The sequence below is a fragment of the Pempheris klunzingeri genome, chromosome 11, assembly GCF_042242105.1.
Source record: "Pempheris klunzingeri isolate RE-2024b chromosome 11, fPemKlu1.hap1, whole genome shotgun sequence".
In the NCBI taxonomy this organism is placed as follows: domain Eukaryota; kingdom Metazoa; phylum Chordata; class Actinopteri; order Acropomatiformes; family Pempheridae; genus Pempheris; species Pempheris klunzingeri.
The window spans coordinates 17,762,500-17,783,184 of record NC_092022.1 but is presented as its reverse complement, the minus strand read 5'-3'; the positions used below and the strand labels follow the sequence as shown (position 1 = coordinate 17,783,184).

General features: G+C 44.9%; 1 protein-coding gene across 2 annotated transcripts; it reads left to right on the top strand.

Annotated features, from left to right (window-relative positions):
• The first annotated feature begins 1,412 nt into the window (after nucleotides 1-1,412).
• Nucleotides 1,413-19,261, top strand: baz2a (bromodomain adjacent to zinc finger domain, 2A). Of its 2 annotated transcripts, none has more exons than XM_070838878.1 (30): nucleotides 1,413-1,499; nucleotides 2,852-2,975; nucleotides 3,192-4,079; nucleotides 5,040-7,175; nucleotides 7,736-8,011; nucleotides 8,108-8,476; nucleotides 8,595-8,655; nucleotides 8,962-9,070; nucleotides 9,191-9,292; nucleotides 9,445-9,667; nucleotides 10,454-10,515; nucleotides 10,594-10,659; nucleotides 10,758-11,150; nucleotides 11,240-11,494; nucleotides 11,603-11,817; nucleotides 11,925-11,999; nucleotides 12,095-12,269; nucleotides 12,345-12,407; nucleotides 12,496-12,640; nucleotides 12,747-13,357; nucleotides 13,457-13,790; nucleotides 14,018-14,173; nucleotides 14,316-14,476; nucleotides 14,787-14,852; nucleotides 14,976-15,259; nucleotides 15,346-15,481; nucleotides 15,829-15,975; nucleotides 16,132-16,367; nucleotides 16,517-16,660; nucleotides 17,343-19,261. In XM_070838878.1, exons 2-30 carry the CDS (start codon nucleotides 2,852-2,854, stop codon nucleotides 17,500-17,502), a joined length of 8,172 nt encoding a protein of 2,723 aa, XP_070694979.1. In that variant the 5' UTR covers nucleotides 1,413-1,499; the 3' UTR covers nucleotides 17,503-19,261. The 2 variants fall into 2 exon arrangements, with proteins under 2 accessions (XP_070694979.1, XP_070694978.1); XM_070838877.1 differs by having other exon boundaries at nucleotides 1,455-1,607.
• Nucleotides 19,262-20,685: the final 1,424 nt, after the last annotated feature.

The following is a 20,685-nucleotide window of genomic DNA, read 5'->3' as shown; positions in this document are numbered from 1 at the left end:
GGATAATTTTGCTTAATACGCTATTATTTAAGGAGTTGTGGGAGTGAGTTGTGCTTCTATCGTGGTTACAGATAATTATGCAAATGTGTACCTTTAGTGTGCACTTGAGATATTTTTAAAACTACAGCAGCCTACAGTCATGCTGTAATGACACTCGAGTTTAAATCTTGTTCTCTTGTAATTTTTGAGCATCTATTTAAAGGTTGGTCACCTTTAGTGTGAATCACTGGATTGTAGAGGGACTGTTTGCTATGACTGCCATAATGAAAATACCATTGAGGATACAGTACCGCCCCCTTTATGCCACTCAAACTCAAGAATAGCTTTTAAGTTTAATCTTGCTCCATTTGTTAGATGTACATGTACTTATAATACAGTAATTCTACTTAAGCATGATCTGGTGCTGCTGTGACTTACTCCTTCCTATTTTCGGCGCTAGGACCCAGAAGCCTCCGTGCTCCTGGGCCCAGAATATTAGCATACTTCCTCTTCAGGCCTGATTTCCTCACTGTCATTTCTGAGAAGGTGACTACTATGTCACACTAGTTTCCTGTTTTCACCATGAACACACATTAAAATAAAAGTGCATATTTGATCTGCAAGGAGGATCACTGCGGCTTGGATCATTTCCTGGTCAAAAAAACATGTAAAAATTAGAAATTAGAATTTCAAAAAGATAGTCTCAAAATTCACACCAGTGTTATTATTGGCGATTAACCACCACTGTCAGTGTTAAGCAATGATGGAAAGTAAGTTAAAAGTACTGCAGTACTGAGGTATTGTAGGTGACTACTTGAATAAATATTTCTATTTTATGCTACTTCTACTCATCTATATTTGAGATTGCACTTTTTACTCCCTGCATTTGACAGTTATTTATGATTTGAAAAAATAATATTAATAAAATGATTAATTTTTCATATTTTGATTATATTTTAGTATAGATATTTTTTATAGATTTGATCCATGTTAGTTTTATATTTAGATTACATAAGTGGATTCATTCATCAGAAATATTTCTCATATTTTATCTATCTATGATTCATTATTATAAAGTAAAGTGCCCGACATTGTATGTATTATACATCTATATTTCTGCCGTATACATTATACATAATAATAACGCTATAATATACAGTCATATAAACTGACAGGAGCCCATTCCTTCTGAATGATGTGTATTTTTACTTTCAATATTTTAACTTTGGTGAGGATACCTTTGCTACTGATAGTAAATAGTAGTGTGGGGTTATTACTCTGTTTAATAAAAATCAAAATATTGCAAATGTCACAGTCGTCACATTATTGTTATTGTTAATGGTTATGAATGATGATTCTGAGTTGTTGCAGGTTTTGTTGTGAAGGGTGGTGTGTCGCTGTGACCGGATGTGTGCGGTGCTAATCGTGGTGGAGTTCACGCTGCAACTGTTCTCGCTCTGTTCTGTGATCATGGCTGCACTGGACCACACCAGCCATGTTTGCTAATTTAAAACCCAAAGGTTAGGGAAACAGTTGTTTATTATTTACCGCTGTGCCATCTTCACCCGCATATCCGCTTAGACGAAGGTTTACAGGCATCCGCGCCTTCGCAATCCACGGACGGAAAGGTTGGCTAGCTTTAAATGCTATAACAGAGAAACTTTTGATAGCGGTGGTGCGGGAAGATGATGCTCTGCAAATTGTCTGTGTGCGTGCAGCGTAAACAATGTAACTTCATCTGGCTGCTAGCTAACGTTAGCCCGTGAACAAAAGGGAGCACGCCTCCATCTGTTATCAAGCGAGGCTGAGTGAGTAAACCCGAGTCAATAACACCAGACCGGGCTGATATTTATTTTCATCCGAGTCGCTCTCTATTGCTGCTGGGCACCAGCGTGGCTGCGGTACCTGCTACCTGGCTATTAGCTAACATCGCAGCTTAAGCACCGTACTCAACTCTGGGTGAACGTTTAGGATGCTATCAGTTAGCTATCAAGCTAGCGTGTGTTAGCTAGGTCCTATTGTGATGATTTAGCTAAATAACCTTGGAAGAGCAGCGGGGAATATATTTTCCCGATGTTTTCACGCCAGAATAAACGGGCTCTACATCGTCTGGACGAGTTGAACTCGTATCTAATGTTAACGGTAGCCGTTGTTAGCACAGCTGACTAGCGGCGCTTTAAAGTGAATTGTTCGTTTGAGAAGCAGCTAGCGCGACCTAGCTTAACGTTAGCTTTTGCATCGGCCTTGTTGAATTAGGAAATCAAGTATCCATTGAGGGCTACTTTTGTATTACGGGGTATGAAGCTGCTAAACAGCCCTTCAGGCCTCAGAGGAGTGACTGTAAAATATCCTCGCTAATCCTTCCCATTATTAGTTTGCCGAGGCCGCCTGGTTTTGGGTACAGTTTGTGCTGCTATGCTCGCCCGGCCCGTACATTTATCATGGCAGACCGGGGAGGATGTGCCCGTGTTAGCGGCGCCTCATCAGCGGTAATGATAATCTGCTATCGTAATATCCCGATTGTCCATTACGGCTCGCTCGGGCCCGACATCTGCTGTTGCTGGCTGCGACATTTTGACGGTTGTTGTTGGAAACGAAACGCTGCTGTCACAAGCTACAGCTGCCAAAATCATTTGGATTAGACGCCTCACGCAGGAAATTGAACATGTTACGCAGTGTCTTCGAGACTGTATGGAAAATACATGAAAATGAATTAAATAATACATTTGTGATTCATGAGATGATGCATACACCGCACAGGCATCTTAGCCCAGTTTAGCTGTTGCATAATTTCTATACACTTCTCCACAGTAATATTGAAGATTAGAGTTTAAATTTGTGTGCTCATCTCTCTGTTCTTATTGTTTTTCAGATGGAGTCAAATAATCATTTCAACTATGGCACCCACTCCTCAGCCAACTCAGGACTGAAACTCTCCTCAGGGGATTCTCTTTATACTAACGGGTCCTCCATGAGTTTTCCTCAGCAGGGGAAGAGTGAGTATTTTCACCCTTTAGCTCTGTGAGAGATTACAATTAAAATGAGCCTTATTGTCAATAGCCAGACCTCACCTCCTCCTTCCATCCGACAACTTAATTCTTTAATTTGATAGTCTATTTATATCTCTAAACTATCTCACTATGTTTAAGTAAATGTACACAATGTTTACCAGTGTAAGCTGACAACTTGACTGATGTTTTTGTGTCTTGCAGATATGAATGGCGAAATGAATGTGAATGGCGTCACTACTGTACTCGGGTCCGGCGTGCCTGGTTCCCACCCACCAACAGCTCCTTACCCACACATGAGCAACCACCACCAGAGCAGCATGGGCTATGACTACCTGTGGGGAGGGCACCCTCAGTATGGTCCAGCCTTGGGGACCTCTCCTGGGCACGGGATGCACCAGAAGCAGCCTGCACCTGGGATGGTGCAGCCTCAGACACAGCACCACTTCCAGGGTCATGGACAGTACCAACTTAATGGGGGCATTGAAAGCTCCCACCAGCCCCCTGTGGCAGGCCCACCAAACATGCCTCTTACTGGCAGTCAGTACTGGAACAGGAGTAACCCAGGCCCGCAGCAGATGAGTTATAATTCCCACAGCATGTATGGGACCTACCAGAGTCAGGCACATCCTGGAATTACACCGTCACAGCATCACCAGCAGCAGTCCTTACAACCACCCACGCATCAGCCGTCACAGCAGCACCTCCACCCTCATCGTAACCCACACCACCACCACCAGCAGCACCAGCAACCGCAGCATTATGGCATGATGCCTAATGGGATGCCCTACTACCAGCATCAACCCCAGCACCCGTCCTTGCCATCTCCTCAGCCGCAGCCGCCACAGCAGTCTCAGCCCCAAGGCCAGGCTCAGATGATGCCCCCCGCTGCCCAGAATTTTACTCCTCCACGTGGCAGCCCACAGCACCACAGCCTAGGCAGAGGGGGCACCGGCAGCCCTCTCCCTGTGGGGATGTCATCAGCTCCAATGATGTCGCCGTCAACAGTTCAGGATAGTGGATCACCCAAGGGCCACAACAGGGAACGGAGCCCCCATGCTAGCAATGTGGGAATATCTACTGTCATGCAAGGTGACCATTTTACTCTTAAAGAACTTTTGGAGTTGTTTTATCCCGTCAGTCCTTTTGTGTTTGTCTAATTAACATGAAAATAATCACTATTACATTTGTGCATGGAATTAGTTGTCTCTTCATCTTGACATTACTGTGTACTTAAATTAATCTGTTCTCTACTTTACATTTCCTTCTTTAATGCCACTAGTTGAGTGATACTAGTATTGTCATGTGGTCTTCTTCCTCTTTGGCCACAGTACATCCTGATGCTGCTGATCATATTATAACACGACACTCCCTGGTTGCATTACAGTTTTTCTGATGACATCTGTATATTTAGTAGTATTGTTGACATTTTTGAGTTTTTGTTTTGCTTGATTATAGTAATTTTTCAAGCAGAAATGCCAAACATATTTTGTTCCAATGTGAAGATTGGCTAATTTCTAATAATAATGTTTTTTCTAATTTGCTATTTTTTTGGTGTATTATTTGAATTTTTTATGTTATTTAGTCTTACACGCTAGTAAACTGAATAACTTTGAATTTTCAACTTTGGTGCAGATAAAACATTCATTTGAATGGGTCAGTTTTGGTTCTAGGAAGTTGTAATGGGCACTTTTCACTATGTTCTCAGACAAAATGATTAAGTGACAAAATAACCTGCAAATGAATCCATATTGACAATAACATTAAGTGGCAGTTATGTCTTACACACAAATGTCTGGTAATGGGGACAGCTTCACTGCCAATGCTTAGTGGTGGGATGGTGTCAAGATACAACCAGCAGGTGCCACTGTTTGACTATGTAAAACTGTAATCTATCACTGAGGTGGTTTGCTGAGCTAATGCCCATTTTTTTTCACAGTTTTACTATCACAGTTTATTATCAGAGTAGCCATCACATTATACCATTACTCTGAATTCATCTTAAGAAAACACTTTTTCACTGACTATTTTATTGATTCACTTCTCTTTCAGGACATCCGAGAGAATCTGTCAAAGAGGTAGATACAAGCTATAACGGCATGGAAAGGTCACCTGTTGCCCAGAGGCTACCCAAAAGTGACAGTTACCAATCCAAACCTCATGTGGGACCTACAGGTGATTATCGTCAGCACTCTGAACAGCCAGCAGCTCAGCGTCCAGAAATTGCTTCTCCTGTCAGAGAGGCAGCCATGAATACGCCTCCCCAGACTGCATTGTCTCAACTCTCTGCAACTACATCTTCTGCAGCAGTGTCAGCATCTCTAACTAAGGCCTCAACACCTCCTCGGGTCTCTGCAGCTCCTGCTGTCTCTGAGTCACCTGCATCTGTCCCTGGACCCCCTGTGGCATCATGCCCTGATACAGAATCTACTCCATCACAAATCTCAACACCTCCCAATGTGCCCTCTGCTCCTCCAAGACTTTCCTCACCTCCTCCCCTGATGCAAGGCCTTAGGCCTCCCACTTCAACTGCCACTGAGATATCTCCTGCTGGATCCAAGCATCTGTCAGTGGGGTCCTCTTCCTCATCCCTGCCTGCATCACTTCCAGAGTTGTCTACACCTCCGGCTTTGACTGATAGTGTGTCTAGACCTGCAGCAGTTTCTCCAATCTCTTCTCCATCATCAGAGTCTGTGGCTCATCAAACCAAGTCGTCACCTCGTACAACGGTCTCCCCTCCTGCCATGGTTTCCACTTCTTCATACTCTGTGTCTGCACCCATCTCATCTGCTCAGCAGATGGTTCAAATGTCCAAGCCACCCCTGCTAACATCATGCTTTCCTGATAAATCTGGATCTGACCATGAAAAACCTGGGCCCCCAAAATTAATGCCAACCACTTCATCAGTGGGTGCAAAATCCTCATCTGCCGGTGTGGCGCTGCCTCTATTGTCAGCATCAGGACCTTTAACCTCAAACCCACCTGGCTCTTGTTTATCAACACCTGCATGTCCCATGTCGGCATCAAAAACTCCTTCAGTCGGCAGTAAACCTTGTGACCCAACGTCCACAACCCAGTGTCAGACATACACTCCTCCAGCTGCTGACTCTGGTCTTTCCACAGCTTCTGCAGCATCGTTACCATCAGGAGCGGTGAACCTACCCTCCCTAGCAGCCCGTGAAAGTCCTACAGTCCGACCTCTGTCTACCCTACCTCTTCTAACCACTCAAGCCTCCAGGACTGCACCTGTGTCCGAACCTCCTGCCTTGGTGTCTGTGCCTCCTGCAATGGGTACGTCTTCTGAAGTGGTCCAAAGCTCTGACTCTGAGCAGCATCACAACACCACACTTTCTCATGCGCTAAAGCAGTTGTCTCCCAAGACAGAGCGCCATGGCCATAGTGAGGATAGGAAAGCATCGCCTAATAAAAGAAATGGAAGACCAGAGGAAGACCTCCCTCAACTTGATTCGGGCATGAGAAGGATATCACAGATGGTGGAAGCTACTGAGACCAATAAATCTGAAACTCACTCATCCAAACCCTTCACTGATCTTCCTGGGAAGCCCATGCAGACCACAGTTCATCCTGATCAAAAGCCCAAGAATGAACAGGCAGATTCTGAGATGCACCACAGACAAAGCGGTGTCATCTGTGAGGCAGAGGACTCCATGGTGGATCAGACTCCACTCAGAAAGTCTTCACAACTCCACAGCACAATGGTGGAACTGACCGATGAAGAAAGTTTTGACAACTCTTCACAATTTGATGGCAGTTCAACATTTGACACCCCATCCAGAATTGATGCCAGCTCTCTCTTGGAAAAGACCTCTCTTGTAGATGGTGATAGTTCATGCATAGATGACTCCACTCACGTTGACAACAGCTTTCACCTGAGAAAGGCCACTTCTCGGTTTGACAGCATTTCCCATGCAGAAGAGGAACCATCTACTGCATTTGACACCACTACAGATAGCAGGTCATCTGTGGAAGACTCCAGAGATGACACGCTGGACTCCACCAGGAAAGGGGAAATGTCTGAGGCAGAAGTGACCAAGGACAGTTGCCAAATCACAGGATCCACAGAATCCATGCTGGAGTCTTCTCTTAACAACACCTCTCAGATTGAAGAGCCCTCTGTTGACTCAAGTGATGTGTCCGACTCTCGCTCATCTCAGCCAGGTTGTCAAGGTAATAAGTCCTATTTACTTCATTCAGATAATAAATATAGCGACAAACAACTATCTCAAGATATAGGGGAGAAATGGTGTCCTGAGCAGAGAATGAAGGCACACTCCTTGTGTGTTGTAATCTGAGCTTCTCTGTTTCACATGCACTTCTCTGACTCACATGCACTAACACACACACACGCTCCTCCCTGCTACCAAAACAAAGGGTAGCAGGGATGAGTGTGTGTGTGTTAGTGCATGTAAGTCTGTGAGTGGTTCAGAGCTAACCCTGTAGAAAAGTAGGCTACACCCACTGAGCCAAAGAATGAGTGAGAGCCACTGCTCAGCGACAGACTGTAGTTCAGTGAGCTAACTCAGTAGCGCTGTAGGCTTGAGACGGTAGACACGGTAGGCTAGGCAAAAGACCAGGCCGCGAAGCCATGGAAAAGTAATTTCTCTTTGTCAATGCTTTCATTGGCACCAAATAGTGACAGGTGCATGTCCAATACATACTACTTGTATGTCATTATCCTATATTTCTCAATTCTGCCAACACAATTTAATATTGTTGTTTCGTCTCAGGACCTGAAGTAGAGTGGGATCCCAGAGGACACGATACGCCAGACTCAGCTGGACGCATTAGCATTAAGACCACTGTTAATGAGACGATGACTCCTCCGAGTTTCAAGATGAGAGATGAGAATTTTATTGCCTTCAGTACTCCAGCAGAGGGCCCTGCTGTACACCCACTCCAACCGGTTACTGATCAGATTGTGTCAGCTGCAGCAGGACAGCTGAAAACCCCAGGGAAACCACGCAAACCTCGAACTCCAAAGGCAATATGGATCAAGTCCCCAGGTACTCGACATCACGATTTCAACAAAATGTTATTTAATAATAAAAAAACATACTAGATTTTATTTAAACATTTTTTTCTTTTTCCCTGTTTTGAAGCTCCTGAAGAGGCTCAGCGAAAGCCTCGGGTTCGAACCCCTAAAGTGGAGAAGCCGAAGACTGATGAAGAGGGAGGCAATAAAGAGGAAGCAGTCAAGGGCAGAAAGAGGAAGAAGTCTGTCAAGATGGATGTTAAGGAAACATCAGGTGTATGTGGAGAGGCTGGGCCACCCACAGAAGATGTTGATCCAATCACAGCCACAATCGAAGCTGTCCTGGCCAGCGCTATTGACACAGCAGTCGAGAAACCCAAGAAGAAAAGGGTTAAGAAACAAGACCAAGAAGGAAACATGTTAAAAACACCAAAACAAGATGGCGAAAAGACTGCTGATGATGCTGATGAAAATGATGACGACAGCTCCACTGCAGGTAATGATGAAGGTTAATGGAGTTTTGTTTCTCATCACGTCATGTCATTTTGTTGAGACGTGATATCACAGTTTAACAGTCAAATGTTAAGTGCAGTTGTGTGCATTTTGTTGAACAGGTGAATCTAACCGACGGAGGGTTGCAACTGAGGAGCAGGTTCAGTTCCCACTGCGGCATGGGTAATGTGGAGTTTTGTTCAGTAGTTTGTTATTCAGATATCTCATCCTTCACTGTGATTACATACATTTTAATTTTACATAGAACTTTTTGCAGTCAATTGATTCTAGTGAAATATAGTAAATTTATGATTTACGTAAAAAGAGCCATGCTTCCCTCTGTAATACATCTTGTCTGAGATCTCAAAAACCCAAATTCAAATGTGTGCAGTGTCTGTATAGTATAACACCATCTCCAGCTTGTTTGCTTTGCTCCTGTTTCTAAAAAGCTGCTGTTAGGAAGGTAATAAAGACACCTGTTAATTGCAGTTGGAGGAGGGAGATTCGTGTGAAGAAATTGGAGAACCGCATGAAGGGTGAAACCTGGTATTACACACCTTGTGGACGGAGGATGAAGCAGTTCCCAGAAATAATCAAGGTGAATTTCCTGGCTATAAAACAGAACCATAAAGTTATTAAAATCATAGTCTTTGAACGTAAATGCAACAGATGACGTACTGATGATGTTACAACCTGTTTTCCTAATTACTTGACCCAGTACTTGAAGAGACACACAGACAGTGTGGTCACCAGAGAACACTTCAGCTTCAGCCCACGCATGCCTGTTGGAGACTTTTATGAAGAAAGAGAAAGTCCTGAGGTCTGTATATATATATTTTTTTCTGAGTGCTGAAAAACTGAGTTTTCCATTTAAGGAGAAAATGAAATGAAAACGCTGCACAATTAAAGTTGAGGTATAAAAACATGTCAGAAATGTGAAGAGGACTCACCATTCTCTACAATATATCACAGGGTATGAAGTGGGTCCTCTTGGCGAATGAGGAGGTTCCCTCCATGATCATGGCCATCACTGGCCGGCGAGGTCGACCTCCAAATCCTGATAAAGAGAAACCCCGCAGGGTTCGTGGCCTGAAGGGAGGACAGGGCCGTCGCCCTGGTAGACCTCCCAAACCCAAGATGATTGACCTCCTAAGCAAAGTAGACGCCAAGCTTTTGAAGCGACTTGAAGCCAAGGGTGAGTGAATGTAGACTGAAGGAGGTATGAGTGTACAGAAATGTGTTTACAGTTAGCTGTGAAGACTTGGCTTAGAGGAGTCTTAAAGCAACATTATGTAACTGTTGTAGATTAAAAAAAGCTTCAGTCATTTTGATGGCACACTGACTTATAATAGGGGCAATGGCGCCTCTTATATTCCCACTCTGCCCCCTGAACACCTTCTCTTGCACTATGTAACTGGGGTTGAGTTGGTACAATATCCTTGGAGAAGTGTGTAACCAGTGGTTAAATTGGGTTGGAGCCGTTTGGGGCTGAGTTCTGCCACATAGGCTTATGCTCTTCTGTCATCAGGGCCTACACAGTGCTCAGCTGTAGGCGCTGCTGTGGCAGCACCTGTAGGGCTTTTAGAAATTAACAAATGGCCTGAACGCTGATCCCTCGCACATAACAAATCCCAATTTAACCCCTGTACATTATAGCTTTATGCCACTGCATCACACACCACAACTATGGGTGGTAACTGTTGTGGTTTTCCTTTCCTCACCAGCTTTGTCATATGCCAATGTCTTTTCCCCCATTGAATATTTTTGCCGTTGTTGGGATAGTGTGGTAGCCTTCGTCAAATCAACTGACTGAAATGTACCAACATCCTGTTATTTCCATTTGTGGCAGCAGAGGTCACTGTTGCAGCAGCTAATGGAAAGTTACATTGTCTGGCTTAAAGACTAGACCTGATGCTTTGCTCAGCACATCCCCTCAAGAAGTTTGTAGTGTTGCTAATTGTTTGTAATCCTCTTCTTACAGAAGCTCTCACGGAGGAGGAAAAGGAGAAACTTGCAAAAATCAAAAAGAAAATGAAGAGAAAGGTATGTAGTTCAGACAGTTGGTAATATTCAGTTGTTGTGCTGTTAACATCTCATCCTAATTTTGTTGTTGCCATTTAGGCAAGAATGAAGAGGAGGGAGGATGCAAAGATCAAGAAGATGAAAGATGAAAAGAAGAAAGCCAAGGTACAGACAAACACTCGATATATAAAATGATTTATCAGCATCCTCTTCAGCACCACATCTTCATCTCCATCTGTTTATTCTTCTCTTTGTGGGATCAGCTTGATCAAGATGCCAAGGACCAGGAGATGAAGGCTGAACCAACAGACCCAACAGCCCCACAGGTCACACAGCCAGTTGCAGGATCTGCTGCAGAGCCCAAGAAGCCTGGCCGCAGAAGGTCAGCCAAAGTTGAGGTTGCTCCACCAATACAGCAAACCGATGAGGAGAGGATAGCCCAGGGTAAGAGGGTACTGGGTGCTCGGAGTAAAGCCAAGGCTCTGGCTAAAGCCCAGGCAGAGGCTGAGGCGGCAGCTCAGGCAGCTCTGGCAGCTAAGAGGGCAGCAGAGAGGAGAGCGCAGGCCCAGAGACGTCTGGAGGAGCGGAAGAGGCAGCAGTTGATCGCAGAAGAACTGAAGAAGCCCACAGAGGACATGTGTCTCACTGACCACAAAGTGAGTTTTGTAATTAGAATCCTGTTTATTTTACTCTATTAGCGCATTATTTGCAGAGGATTTTAAACTTTGAACTTTGTCTCCATCAGCCCCTACCAGAGCTGTCCCGTATCCCTGGTTTGGTACTGTCCGGCACAGCTTTTGCTCACTGCCTTGCTGTGGTTGAGTTCCTGCATGGCTATGGAAAGGTGATTGGTCTTGATGTACCCAAGGACATCCCCAAGCTTGCTACACTGCAGGAGGGCCTCTTGGGCTTGGGCGACAGCCAAGGAGCCGTCCAGGACCTACTGATAAAGCTGGTAGAGACTGCACTCCATGATCCAGGTCTGCCATCATATTATCAGGTATGTGATACAGTTCGAGCATTTTTTCTCCATTAATGCAATTCTTGATCAAATGAATGATCTGAATGATACACATTTTCCTCTCCATCTCCTCATCCCAATCTTCAGTCAGTAAAGATCCTTGGGGATAAGCTGGTTGAGTTAGAGCTGACCCGCAGCACAGTCTCAGAAGTACTTCGCATCTTTTTGGAATCTCATGGTTATGATACAGAAGTGTGCAACACACTGAGGACGAAAACATTTCATGCCCTGCCTCCTGACACCAAGGCAGCCATCCTGGGATTCCTGGTGGAAGAACTCAACAGCAGCAACATTGTGACAAGGTCAGACCAAGAGCTCATTCTTTACTCTGTGGGTTACCCTTGCACCTGAAAGTTTGTGATTACAACATATCTGCTACTTTCATTAATGTTTGCATTTTCTGTTTCAGTGACATTGACAACACATTGGAAAATATGGCAACTTACAGGAAGAACAAGTGGATCATTGAGGGGAAGTTGCGCAAGTAAGATCATGGTTTTCTCTCTTTGAGTACAACAAAATATAATCAAAGCACAGAGCCATACGACTTGTTGGTCCTAATTGTTTTCTCCCTTGCAGACTGAAGGCGGCATTAGCACGTCGTACAGGACGCTCCGAGGAAGAGCTCTGTTTTGAGGAGAGGAGGCGCAGTGCCAGAGTGGCCGAGGAAGAGAACCTCAGTCTGGAGGAGAGCGGCCTAGTCCTGGAGAGAGGCAACCGCCGTGCACGCAAAGAAGAGCCCAAACTCAGTGATGTACGTATCTGCTGTAGTGTTTTTCTTTATGGGAAACTGGTCATTCCTACATTTAATTAATCTTTTCTGTTACAGAGTGAGAGCCCTACCAATGCCAGCATTCCAGAGCTTGAAAGGCAGATAGATAAGCTAACCAAGGTAAGCCTGATGCTACACAGACACAGTGCTGTATAAATTTATATTGATTGATATTGATATTTATATATATTGTTTTTGATTCCCACAGCGCCAAGCATTTTTCCGTAAAAAGCTGCTACAGTCGTCCCATTCCATGAGGGCTGTATTACTGGGCCAGGACCGTTACCGACGCAGATACTTGGCACTACCTCACCTCGGAGGAGTTCTAGTGGAGGGGCCAGAAGAGCTGTTATGTGAGTCTGAGAGTAAATGTGAAAGAAATGTCATTCCACCCATTTTTAGACTTTAAAAGCCCTTGGTTTATCTTCATCTAAAATTGCCTTACTTTCCGTTGTGCAGCTTCTGGAGATGTCCTTGTAGCTGAGGTTCCTGTCACTTTCCTCAAAAAGGAGCCCAAAGTTGAGGAGATCCCTGTGCCGACCACACCCCCTCCTACTCTACCTTCCTCCCCTTCCTCTGCTACCCCTGTCCAGGCTCAGTCCTTGTCTCCAGATGAGGACCCTCTCCCTGGCACTGCATCCCTCATGAGCAGGCCAAGAGGACGAGGACGCCCCCGAAAAATCAAACCAGAAGTGGAGCTTCACCTCCGCACAGCAAAGATTCGCCGCCGGCGTCGAAGTAGCGTCAGGTCTGGGGGTGAAGAAGGGCCGGTATCCCCAAACAGTGGCACACAAGACCTTACACAGGCTGCTTTCCAGAGCTGGCTCAGCCAGTCGCAGGAAGCAGTGACCAATGGCACATGCTCAACAGCAGGGGAAGCTCCAGAGGGCAATCGACCTGAGGAGAGTGTGAAGGAGATGGCAGAGAAACAGGGACAGTGGTTCAACCTGCTCCCCAAAGAGCCGTGTGACGATAATTCTCTGACTGAGCCTCAGATATCCAGTTCACCCCCTAAACTCCTTCCTCAGATCCCGAGTGCTTTGCCCGCACTCGCTGCTCCATTAATGCAGGTTTGCCACCACAATCATAACTATAAATACATATAACTATGCTTTTAATAATGAAACTTATGAACAATGAATAATGAACAATCTCTTCCTACTGCTCAGCCGGACCCACTCTTGCCTGGCTTGGTTCCCGTTGACCCTGTGACTCCAGCAACACCACAGGACTGCACCGCAGCCCCTACTGCTGCTGTTCCTAATTGTACCCCACCAGCACCCCCTCAACTTCTTCCAGCATCCGTTCCTCCTGTCGTGCCTGCTCCGACCACCCCCGCCAGGCCAGGTCGCAGACGAAGGAGAGGTAGCAGAGGCAGTAGTCCTGCCCGCAGAGGGCCAAGAGGGGCTGCAGCCAAGCGCCGTGGCCGACCCCCCAACTCTGTGTTCCAAGAGCTCGAACAGCAGTACTTCACACAACTGGTGGTCAAGCCCATTCCAGCTTGTAAGTATCTGTTTAAAAGGGTGTCATGATTTTTGAGCCACCGGGCTGAGAAATTATTTTTGACTACTACATGTAACAGTTCCTAAACTATAAGACAGCTCAGAGCTGGTCCCGATCTCTCCACTGCTGACTTTTAGTGGTCAAATATGTACAGGAGTCAAACCGTATATGTCATGGTAATTTATTGTGGTGTTCTGTTTATTTTTATGCCTATATTTCTTTTCCAGCAATGGTGCGTGGCTGGTGGTGGATCAAGGATCCCGAGGAACTGTATAGCACCTTGCAGGCCCTCCACCCAAGGGGCATCAGGGAGAGGGTGCTCCATAAGCATTTGGCCAAACACATGGAGAGCTTAGCTGAGATGTGCACCAGAACTATCGATGGTGAGTGTCGTGGGAGAATTTGTCACTCAGGATTCTAAAACCATTAATGGTTTGATAATCACACAACATCCTGTTTTCCCCCCTGCATGTTTCCCCAGTGGCCACACGTTCTCATTATGACTGTTGTGTTCTTTCTGGCTAGACCCTGCGTTTGAGGTGAAGACAGAGGAGAAGGATGTGCTACTGGAGGCTCTGCAGCAGCCCTGGCAAGTGCAGGAGAAAGCAATGGAGACTGACATCAGCGCCCTACAGTGGGTGGAGGATTTGGAGCAGCGGGTCGTTGCAGCTGACCTCCATCTTAAGGTACTGAGATTCACATCAAAAAAGACTTTGAAAGAAATTGAAACAAGTTGGAAATGGTTACAGAAAAGTTTGGTTCACCCATGTTGCAACCATGAACCATAGCGTGCTTGGTTCAAGTCCAACCGGGGACCTTTTCTGTGTGTAATTACCCATTTTTCCTCTTGTTTACTGTCACCTACATGACGTGTGGCATATTTGCATGCTATCAGCCGTGTGTGTCATTCACAATAGTATGTCAAGTAGCCAAAATACCCCAACGTACATCTGGGAAGTAGTAACTCATTAGATTGGCTTTTTGTGTTTCTTCAAGGCTCCCCCGCAGAGTGCAATAACTGATGCTGAATCTAACACTGAGACACCAATGGCAGAATTTCAGGTAACCATTAAATCAATGAAAGGATTCCTCACAATTACTAAGTCTTGGAATAATTAACTATGTGTATTATCTCCCTCACTGATACTTAAACTCTCCCCATTTTGAATCTGCCCTGTGTTTAAGCCTTACACAATCCCAGACTCAGACTCCACACGTGATGATCTCCAGTACTATGAGCATGACACTGACCCCCATGATGACTGGATTGTGCGAACTAAGAAGGAGTGGTCTGGCCTGCCACGCATTGCCACTCACCCAGTGGACTTGGCCGTGCTGCGGTTGGCCAACCTTGAGAGAAACATTGAGAGACGCTACCTGAAAGAGCCGCTCTGGAACCCAGCCGAAGTGATGCGCCTCGCTCCTCTCACCCCCACCCCAGGAGAAGAACATCCCATGGATGTCTTCAGGTGAGAAACAGTCTTTCTTTGGAATCCAGTTTTTGTTGTTGTTGTTGTTGTTTTCCTTATCCTCTTATGGTTTTTCTCTGTTCCAGTCTTGAAAGTGAGATCACATCTCGACTACGAACATGGCGGCAGGCTCTAGATCGCTGCCGCAGCGCTCCCCAGGTCTGCCTGTGTTTGTTTCAGCTGGAAAAGGCCATTGCTTGGGAGAGATCTGTGACTAAAGTGGTAAGTAATCTGAAGCCGTGTTTCCACTTTATGCTTCGGCTCCACTTGCTTTTGGTACCTGGCACTTCATTTTCCACTGCAGATAATAGTAGTAGCCGGAAATCTTCAGTGGTCATCTTAGAGACGCTGCATGAGACTTCAATTCCATCTGCTCCGCTTGCATTCGCTGCCATTCTCTGTTGCTCACTATGTACACACCATATGCACTTCCCTATTCCCTATCACAGGATTATTCATTAACCCTGATTGGGAGCACACTGTATAAAGTAAGACAAATCTAAACCAAATGAAAGTTTGTTGTTACTTTCACAATAAGGATTTCTTCTTTGTCATTGCTTTTTATCTAGACCTGCCAGGTTTGCAGGAAGGGGGACAATGATGATTGCCTGTTGCTGTGTGACAGCTGTGATCGTGGCTGCCATATGTACTGCCTGAGGCCCAAAATCACCCAGATACCCGAGGGAGACTGGTTTTGTCCAACCTGCGTTGCCAAGGTTAGGACCTGTCTGTTGATTCTTGGTGATGAAACGACATCAAACTGAACAATGGAAATGTCGAAGCAGTTTGAATCTAAGAACACTTTGCAGCAATTGTATCCTTTCAGGTCATTTGTTTCTCATCTCAATCTGCTCCCTCACTCTCTCTCTCAGGAGGAGAGTGATTCACCGCGCTCATCCAAAAAGAGGACCAGGATGAAAAAGAGAAGGTATGAAGACGACAGCTCTGAAGATGAAATAACAACACGACGTAGTAGTGGTGGTGGCATGGCAACACGTTACAAGGAAACCGCAGTGACCCCCTCGTCTTCCCGTCACTCTGGAGAAGGAGGCAGCGCTAAACGTCGTCGCATGATGACCCGCAACCAGCCTGACCTCACCTTCTGCGAGTGAGTCCTGCCCTCATCCCTGTCGAGCTACTTGCATGTCAAATGAACTCCCTAATGTGACACAACAGGATTTGAATTTTTAAATCATTTGTTTTGACAGATAGGTTCTGATGGATTTTTGTTCATCCTTTAATTGTATTTCCTGCCAGGATCATTCTAATGGAGATGGAGGCTCATGCTGATGCCTGGCCGTTCCTCGAACCCGTCAACCCCCGGTTGGTGCCAGGCTACCGCCGCATCATCAAGAACCCCATGGACTTCCTCACCATGAGAGAGAGACTGCTTCAGGGAGGGTAAGAGCAGATCATGCTATTTCATTTCTACTTTATTAGCTCTTATGTCGAGCAGTGAACATTTTAAACTATAGTTCATGTTACCTGAGAAAAGGTTGAAATATTCCTCTCTGATACTTAGTTATTTTGAAATATAACAGCCCTTATTAATGTGAAAAAGCATGTGGCCCATTTCCTGTTTGAACTCCAGTTTCTCATTGCAGCCCACTCAAACACAAGGGGCACATAAGGGGTCAAACAAAATTCAATGTGGCTTTCCTAGAGAAAATACAAACGCACATCTCACACATGGAAATCAATGTGCTTCTACATCATTTCATTTCTACATTTATGTTGAATAAGGTATCTTTTGTACACATGTATACAGACATGTGCGTATTAAGTAACAGTTTAATACAAAACGTCCATCATTCAGTAGCTACATTAAGGTCACACAACCTTCATCAGGAATTTCATACATCAAATAGCGTTAAGCCTGCACATATATACACACACAGATTAATGCATTTCCTTTGGCCAGCTCCCCACTTTGTTCGCTTATGCGTTTGTTGGTCACAAGGATTGGCTGATCGTTCTAAGCTCACACATTTATGAAAGAGATAAACATGCCCCATTCGAGGGAATACTTTTCTGTCCTGTCCCTTTTTTTTTAACATCTTTTCTCTTGTTTTTTTTGCCTCAGGTACTGCAGCTGTGAGGAGTTTGCGGCCGACGCTCAGCTCGTCTTCAACAACTGTGAGATGTTCAATGAAGACACGTCAGAGGTGGGAATGGCAGGACACTCCATGAGGCGCTTCTTTGAGAGCCGCTGGGCGGAGTTCTACTCAAATAAGGACAAATAGGCGCCTGCGACGTTCCCCCTGATGGTGGGGCTGTATACTGCCGGTGCTGTCACCGTCCCAGTCCCAGTCACACCCTCTCCACTGCTAAGACTCTCTGGAGGGTTCTTCCAGCGATATCTATTCTCTCATGTATAGGTATATATGTATAGATTTTGGCTATTTGTCTGTTATTGTTTCCTCTACTGGCCTAACCTTTTCCAGGCCCACAGCTGAACTGGTTTGAACTTGTACCCATTCCCCATCACAGACGGTGAGAACATGTCTCACTTCACTTTTCCTTCCTCCCTTCGTGTCTCCTCATCTTCACCTCGGCACCTCATTGCCCGTTTGCGTTGTCCTGTCACGTCCTTTCACAAGCGCCCATGTCGTAGCGAGGCCTTCGGTCAAGCCCTGCTGTAGGGTGATTAAACGGTCTCAGGCCCTGAGTGTTTTGGCTCTCGGACTCACACTGAAGGTCAGGGACTGATCACACTATTGCAAGCTAACTGCTGCATACTGGACCTGCTCAGCATCGCTCGACGACTAAATGGATCAAAACTCTTCACAGAATCTGGGCCATTTCTTACCTGTTCAATGGAAATGTAATGTAACGTGGTCTTATGCCTAGAAGTAATTTTTTTGCTCAATATATTTTTATTATATATTCTATATATAAATATATATAAAGATTACAATAGCTGGGATTATTTAATAGCAATAGCTTGTAGTGAATGTGTACAGATTACCTTATAGAGATGTCTAGACGATTTATGAAAAGGCCAGTTAAACTAAAAGGAATCTGTTCTTGGACTGTCACGAGTAGACGTTGTATAACCTCCACTTAAAGTCTTGCACGCACACATTCACACTTTTCACCAACACACATACACATACACACACACACACATGCACATGATTTCACACACATACCCACCTTCTGCTGCTGTGTGAAAGACACTGGTTTCGGAAACTGGAGGATATTTTTAGTGTTAGTTGGTCTCTCTCGGCTTGGACTCTTAATATTTCACTGTCCCTCTTGTAAAGACTAAATAATCAGCCAGTTACACCTGATCTGTGTCACAAACTGTATACAACTGAAAGGATGCTACTGCAACACACAGCTCTCACTGAAGGTTTGCTCTTATATATTATAAAATCACCACAAGACAACACAGATGGTGTTTGCGGCAACTGACCCGTGTTGAAAATTACACTCATGCTTCTGTTTGTCTGTAGCTCGTCTAACCAGGCGAAAACATGTAAAGGTGGTTGTGTGTGAGGCTAAAATCCTCCCATTTTAAAGACTAGAGCTCTGATAATGAGGTACTGGGCACATTCCTGCCTGGTTTTCTGTCTTACATTCCTTTTTATTGATTTTTGTTTTTCTTGTGCTGTATAAGGGCCAATGTACGATGTTGCGCGGCATGGTTGTTGTGCTCTGAAGGCGACAGGATGACTCCACAGTCTAGGTTTTATTTAAACATGTTTCTTACACTGAACTCAAATCCGTTGATAGGAAATAAACTTTGATGTTCCTTATTACAGTTAAAGGGACAGACGTTTTTCAAAAAAGAAAAAAAAAAAGACACGAAAACCAAATGTGGTGTTAAGTGAATTTTTAATAATGTACAGTTTTGGTGACTTTAAATTTGTTCCTTTATATTTTTAGGACCAATTCATCATTTTTAAGAGGAGGTATTACAAGACTCTGTTGTATTAAGGTGATGTAACACGTGTGCATCTGTAGAATGTACTGTGAGTTGAATAAAAACCACATCTAGTAGAGAGTATTTTTTTTTCTCTTTCCCTTTGTTCCTCTCTTTAGCCTCATATCCGAATCTTCTCTTCTACATGTGTCCTTTAAGTTTTCCCTCGTGTTCCTATTTCCTTCCTTTGGACATAACTGTGGATGTTATGTACCTAGCCCATTCCCCAGTGCATGCTGGGACAAGTCTCAGCCCCTCCCGACTCTGTCACCGATTAGAGAGATGGATGTATAAACTGCACATGTGGCTAATGAACTTTATCTAGTGCCGTTGAGAGAATTTGTATAATAATAATTTGTATTTACTGGCAGAATAACATTTTCCAAATAGTCCCACACACCCTTACTCACCGCATGCTTACCCCATACCTCTGCTAAAACTCACTGAATATCACATGACAATATATGAGATTTAAGGGTGAGCAGCTCTTAACCATGGAAATATGCTGAAGTATTTGGGCGGGGCTCCGCAGCTCCCTGGAGAGTCCTGTCTGAGGCACATGCTGCTGGGAACGTCCTGCCATCACTGCCAGCTGCTCTACAGTGGTAGAGACTCAAGTACAACACTCTCACACACATTTATATTCAACACTTTAATCTACAAAGTGCCTAAAAACAAAAAAAATGTGGATATGCTCAGAATTGGAAAAATAAAAACGTGTGTATTGTCTTTTAGTGCATCTCTCCCTTTGCCCTCTATCGCTCTCTCAAATCCCTTAGCTGGCACTTTGTGTGAGTGTGTGTATATTTGTGTGTGTGTGTGTGTGAACTTGTGTCTGTGTCAGCACTCTGGGCGGAGGGGGCTGAAAACTCCCCACGCCAGCGGGTTCCAGTGTGCCCCCCGCCCGTCCCGCTCCACACAGTTGGGCTTAGCCCCACAAAAGGGGGGATAACAGTTTAACAGTTGCCGTGGAGAGGAGGGGGTAATCCACGGCATAATGGGGCACGCCAGCACCTCACCACCCCCCTTTCCCCCCACCCACCCAACCGACCAGTTCATTCTGGACTCGTTCTGCCACATAGAGGGCCCCTGATGCCTGGAGGGTCAGGAGAATCAATTTGGACTCCACATCACCACCGACATCGTGTCAGCTGCTTCCATTCTGCTGCTAAAACATACACATTGTAGTAAATGTCAAGAATTACACATTTAAAACAATCGGTATTCAGATGTTGCAAAGCAGCCGTGACTTCCTAGTCACATGGCTGACATTACCAAGGTGAATGTTCTCATTTTCTGGTCAAACAGAGGAATTCTGTCTGTTTTTCAAAAGGTCTTCACAAGGTGTGTGTTTGTGTTTGATATCAAAGAGAGAAAATGAAAAGCGTGCACAGATGCAGCATCACAATAGGCTCTATGGCAACAGCATCATGAAAGAGAGTTTGTCCCCATGGTGATCAGAGCAGTACCTCACAAGTAGTTTGTGGAAGGAAAAAAA

Coding starts and splice junctions, on each gene's coding strand:
- baz2a (XM_070838878.1), top strand. CDS start 2,852: ATGGAGTCAAATAATCATTTCAACTATGGCACCCACTCCTCAGCCAAC. Junction 9,071..9,190: donor AGTTCCCAGAAATAATCAAG/GTGAATTTCCTG, acceptor TACTTGACCCAG/TACTTGAAGAGACACACAGA. Junction 16,368..16,516: donor CCTGACCTCACCTTCTGCGA/GTGAGTCCTGCC, acceptor ATTTCCTGCCAG/GATCATTCTAATGGAGATGG.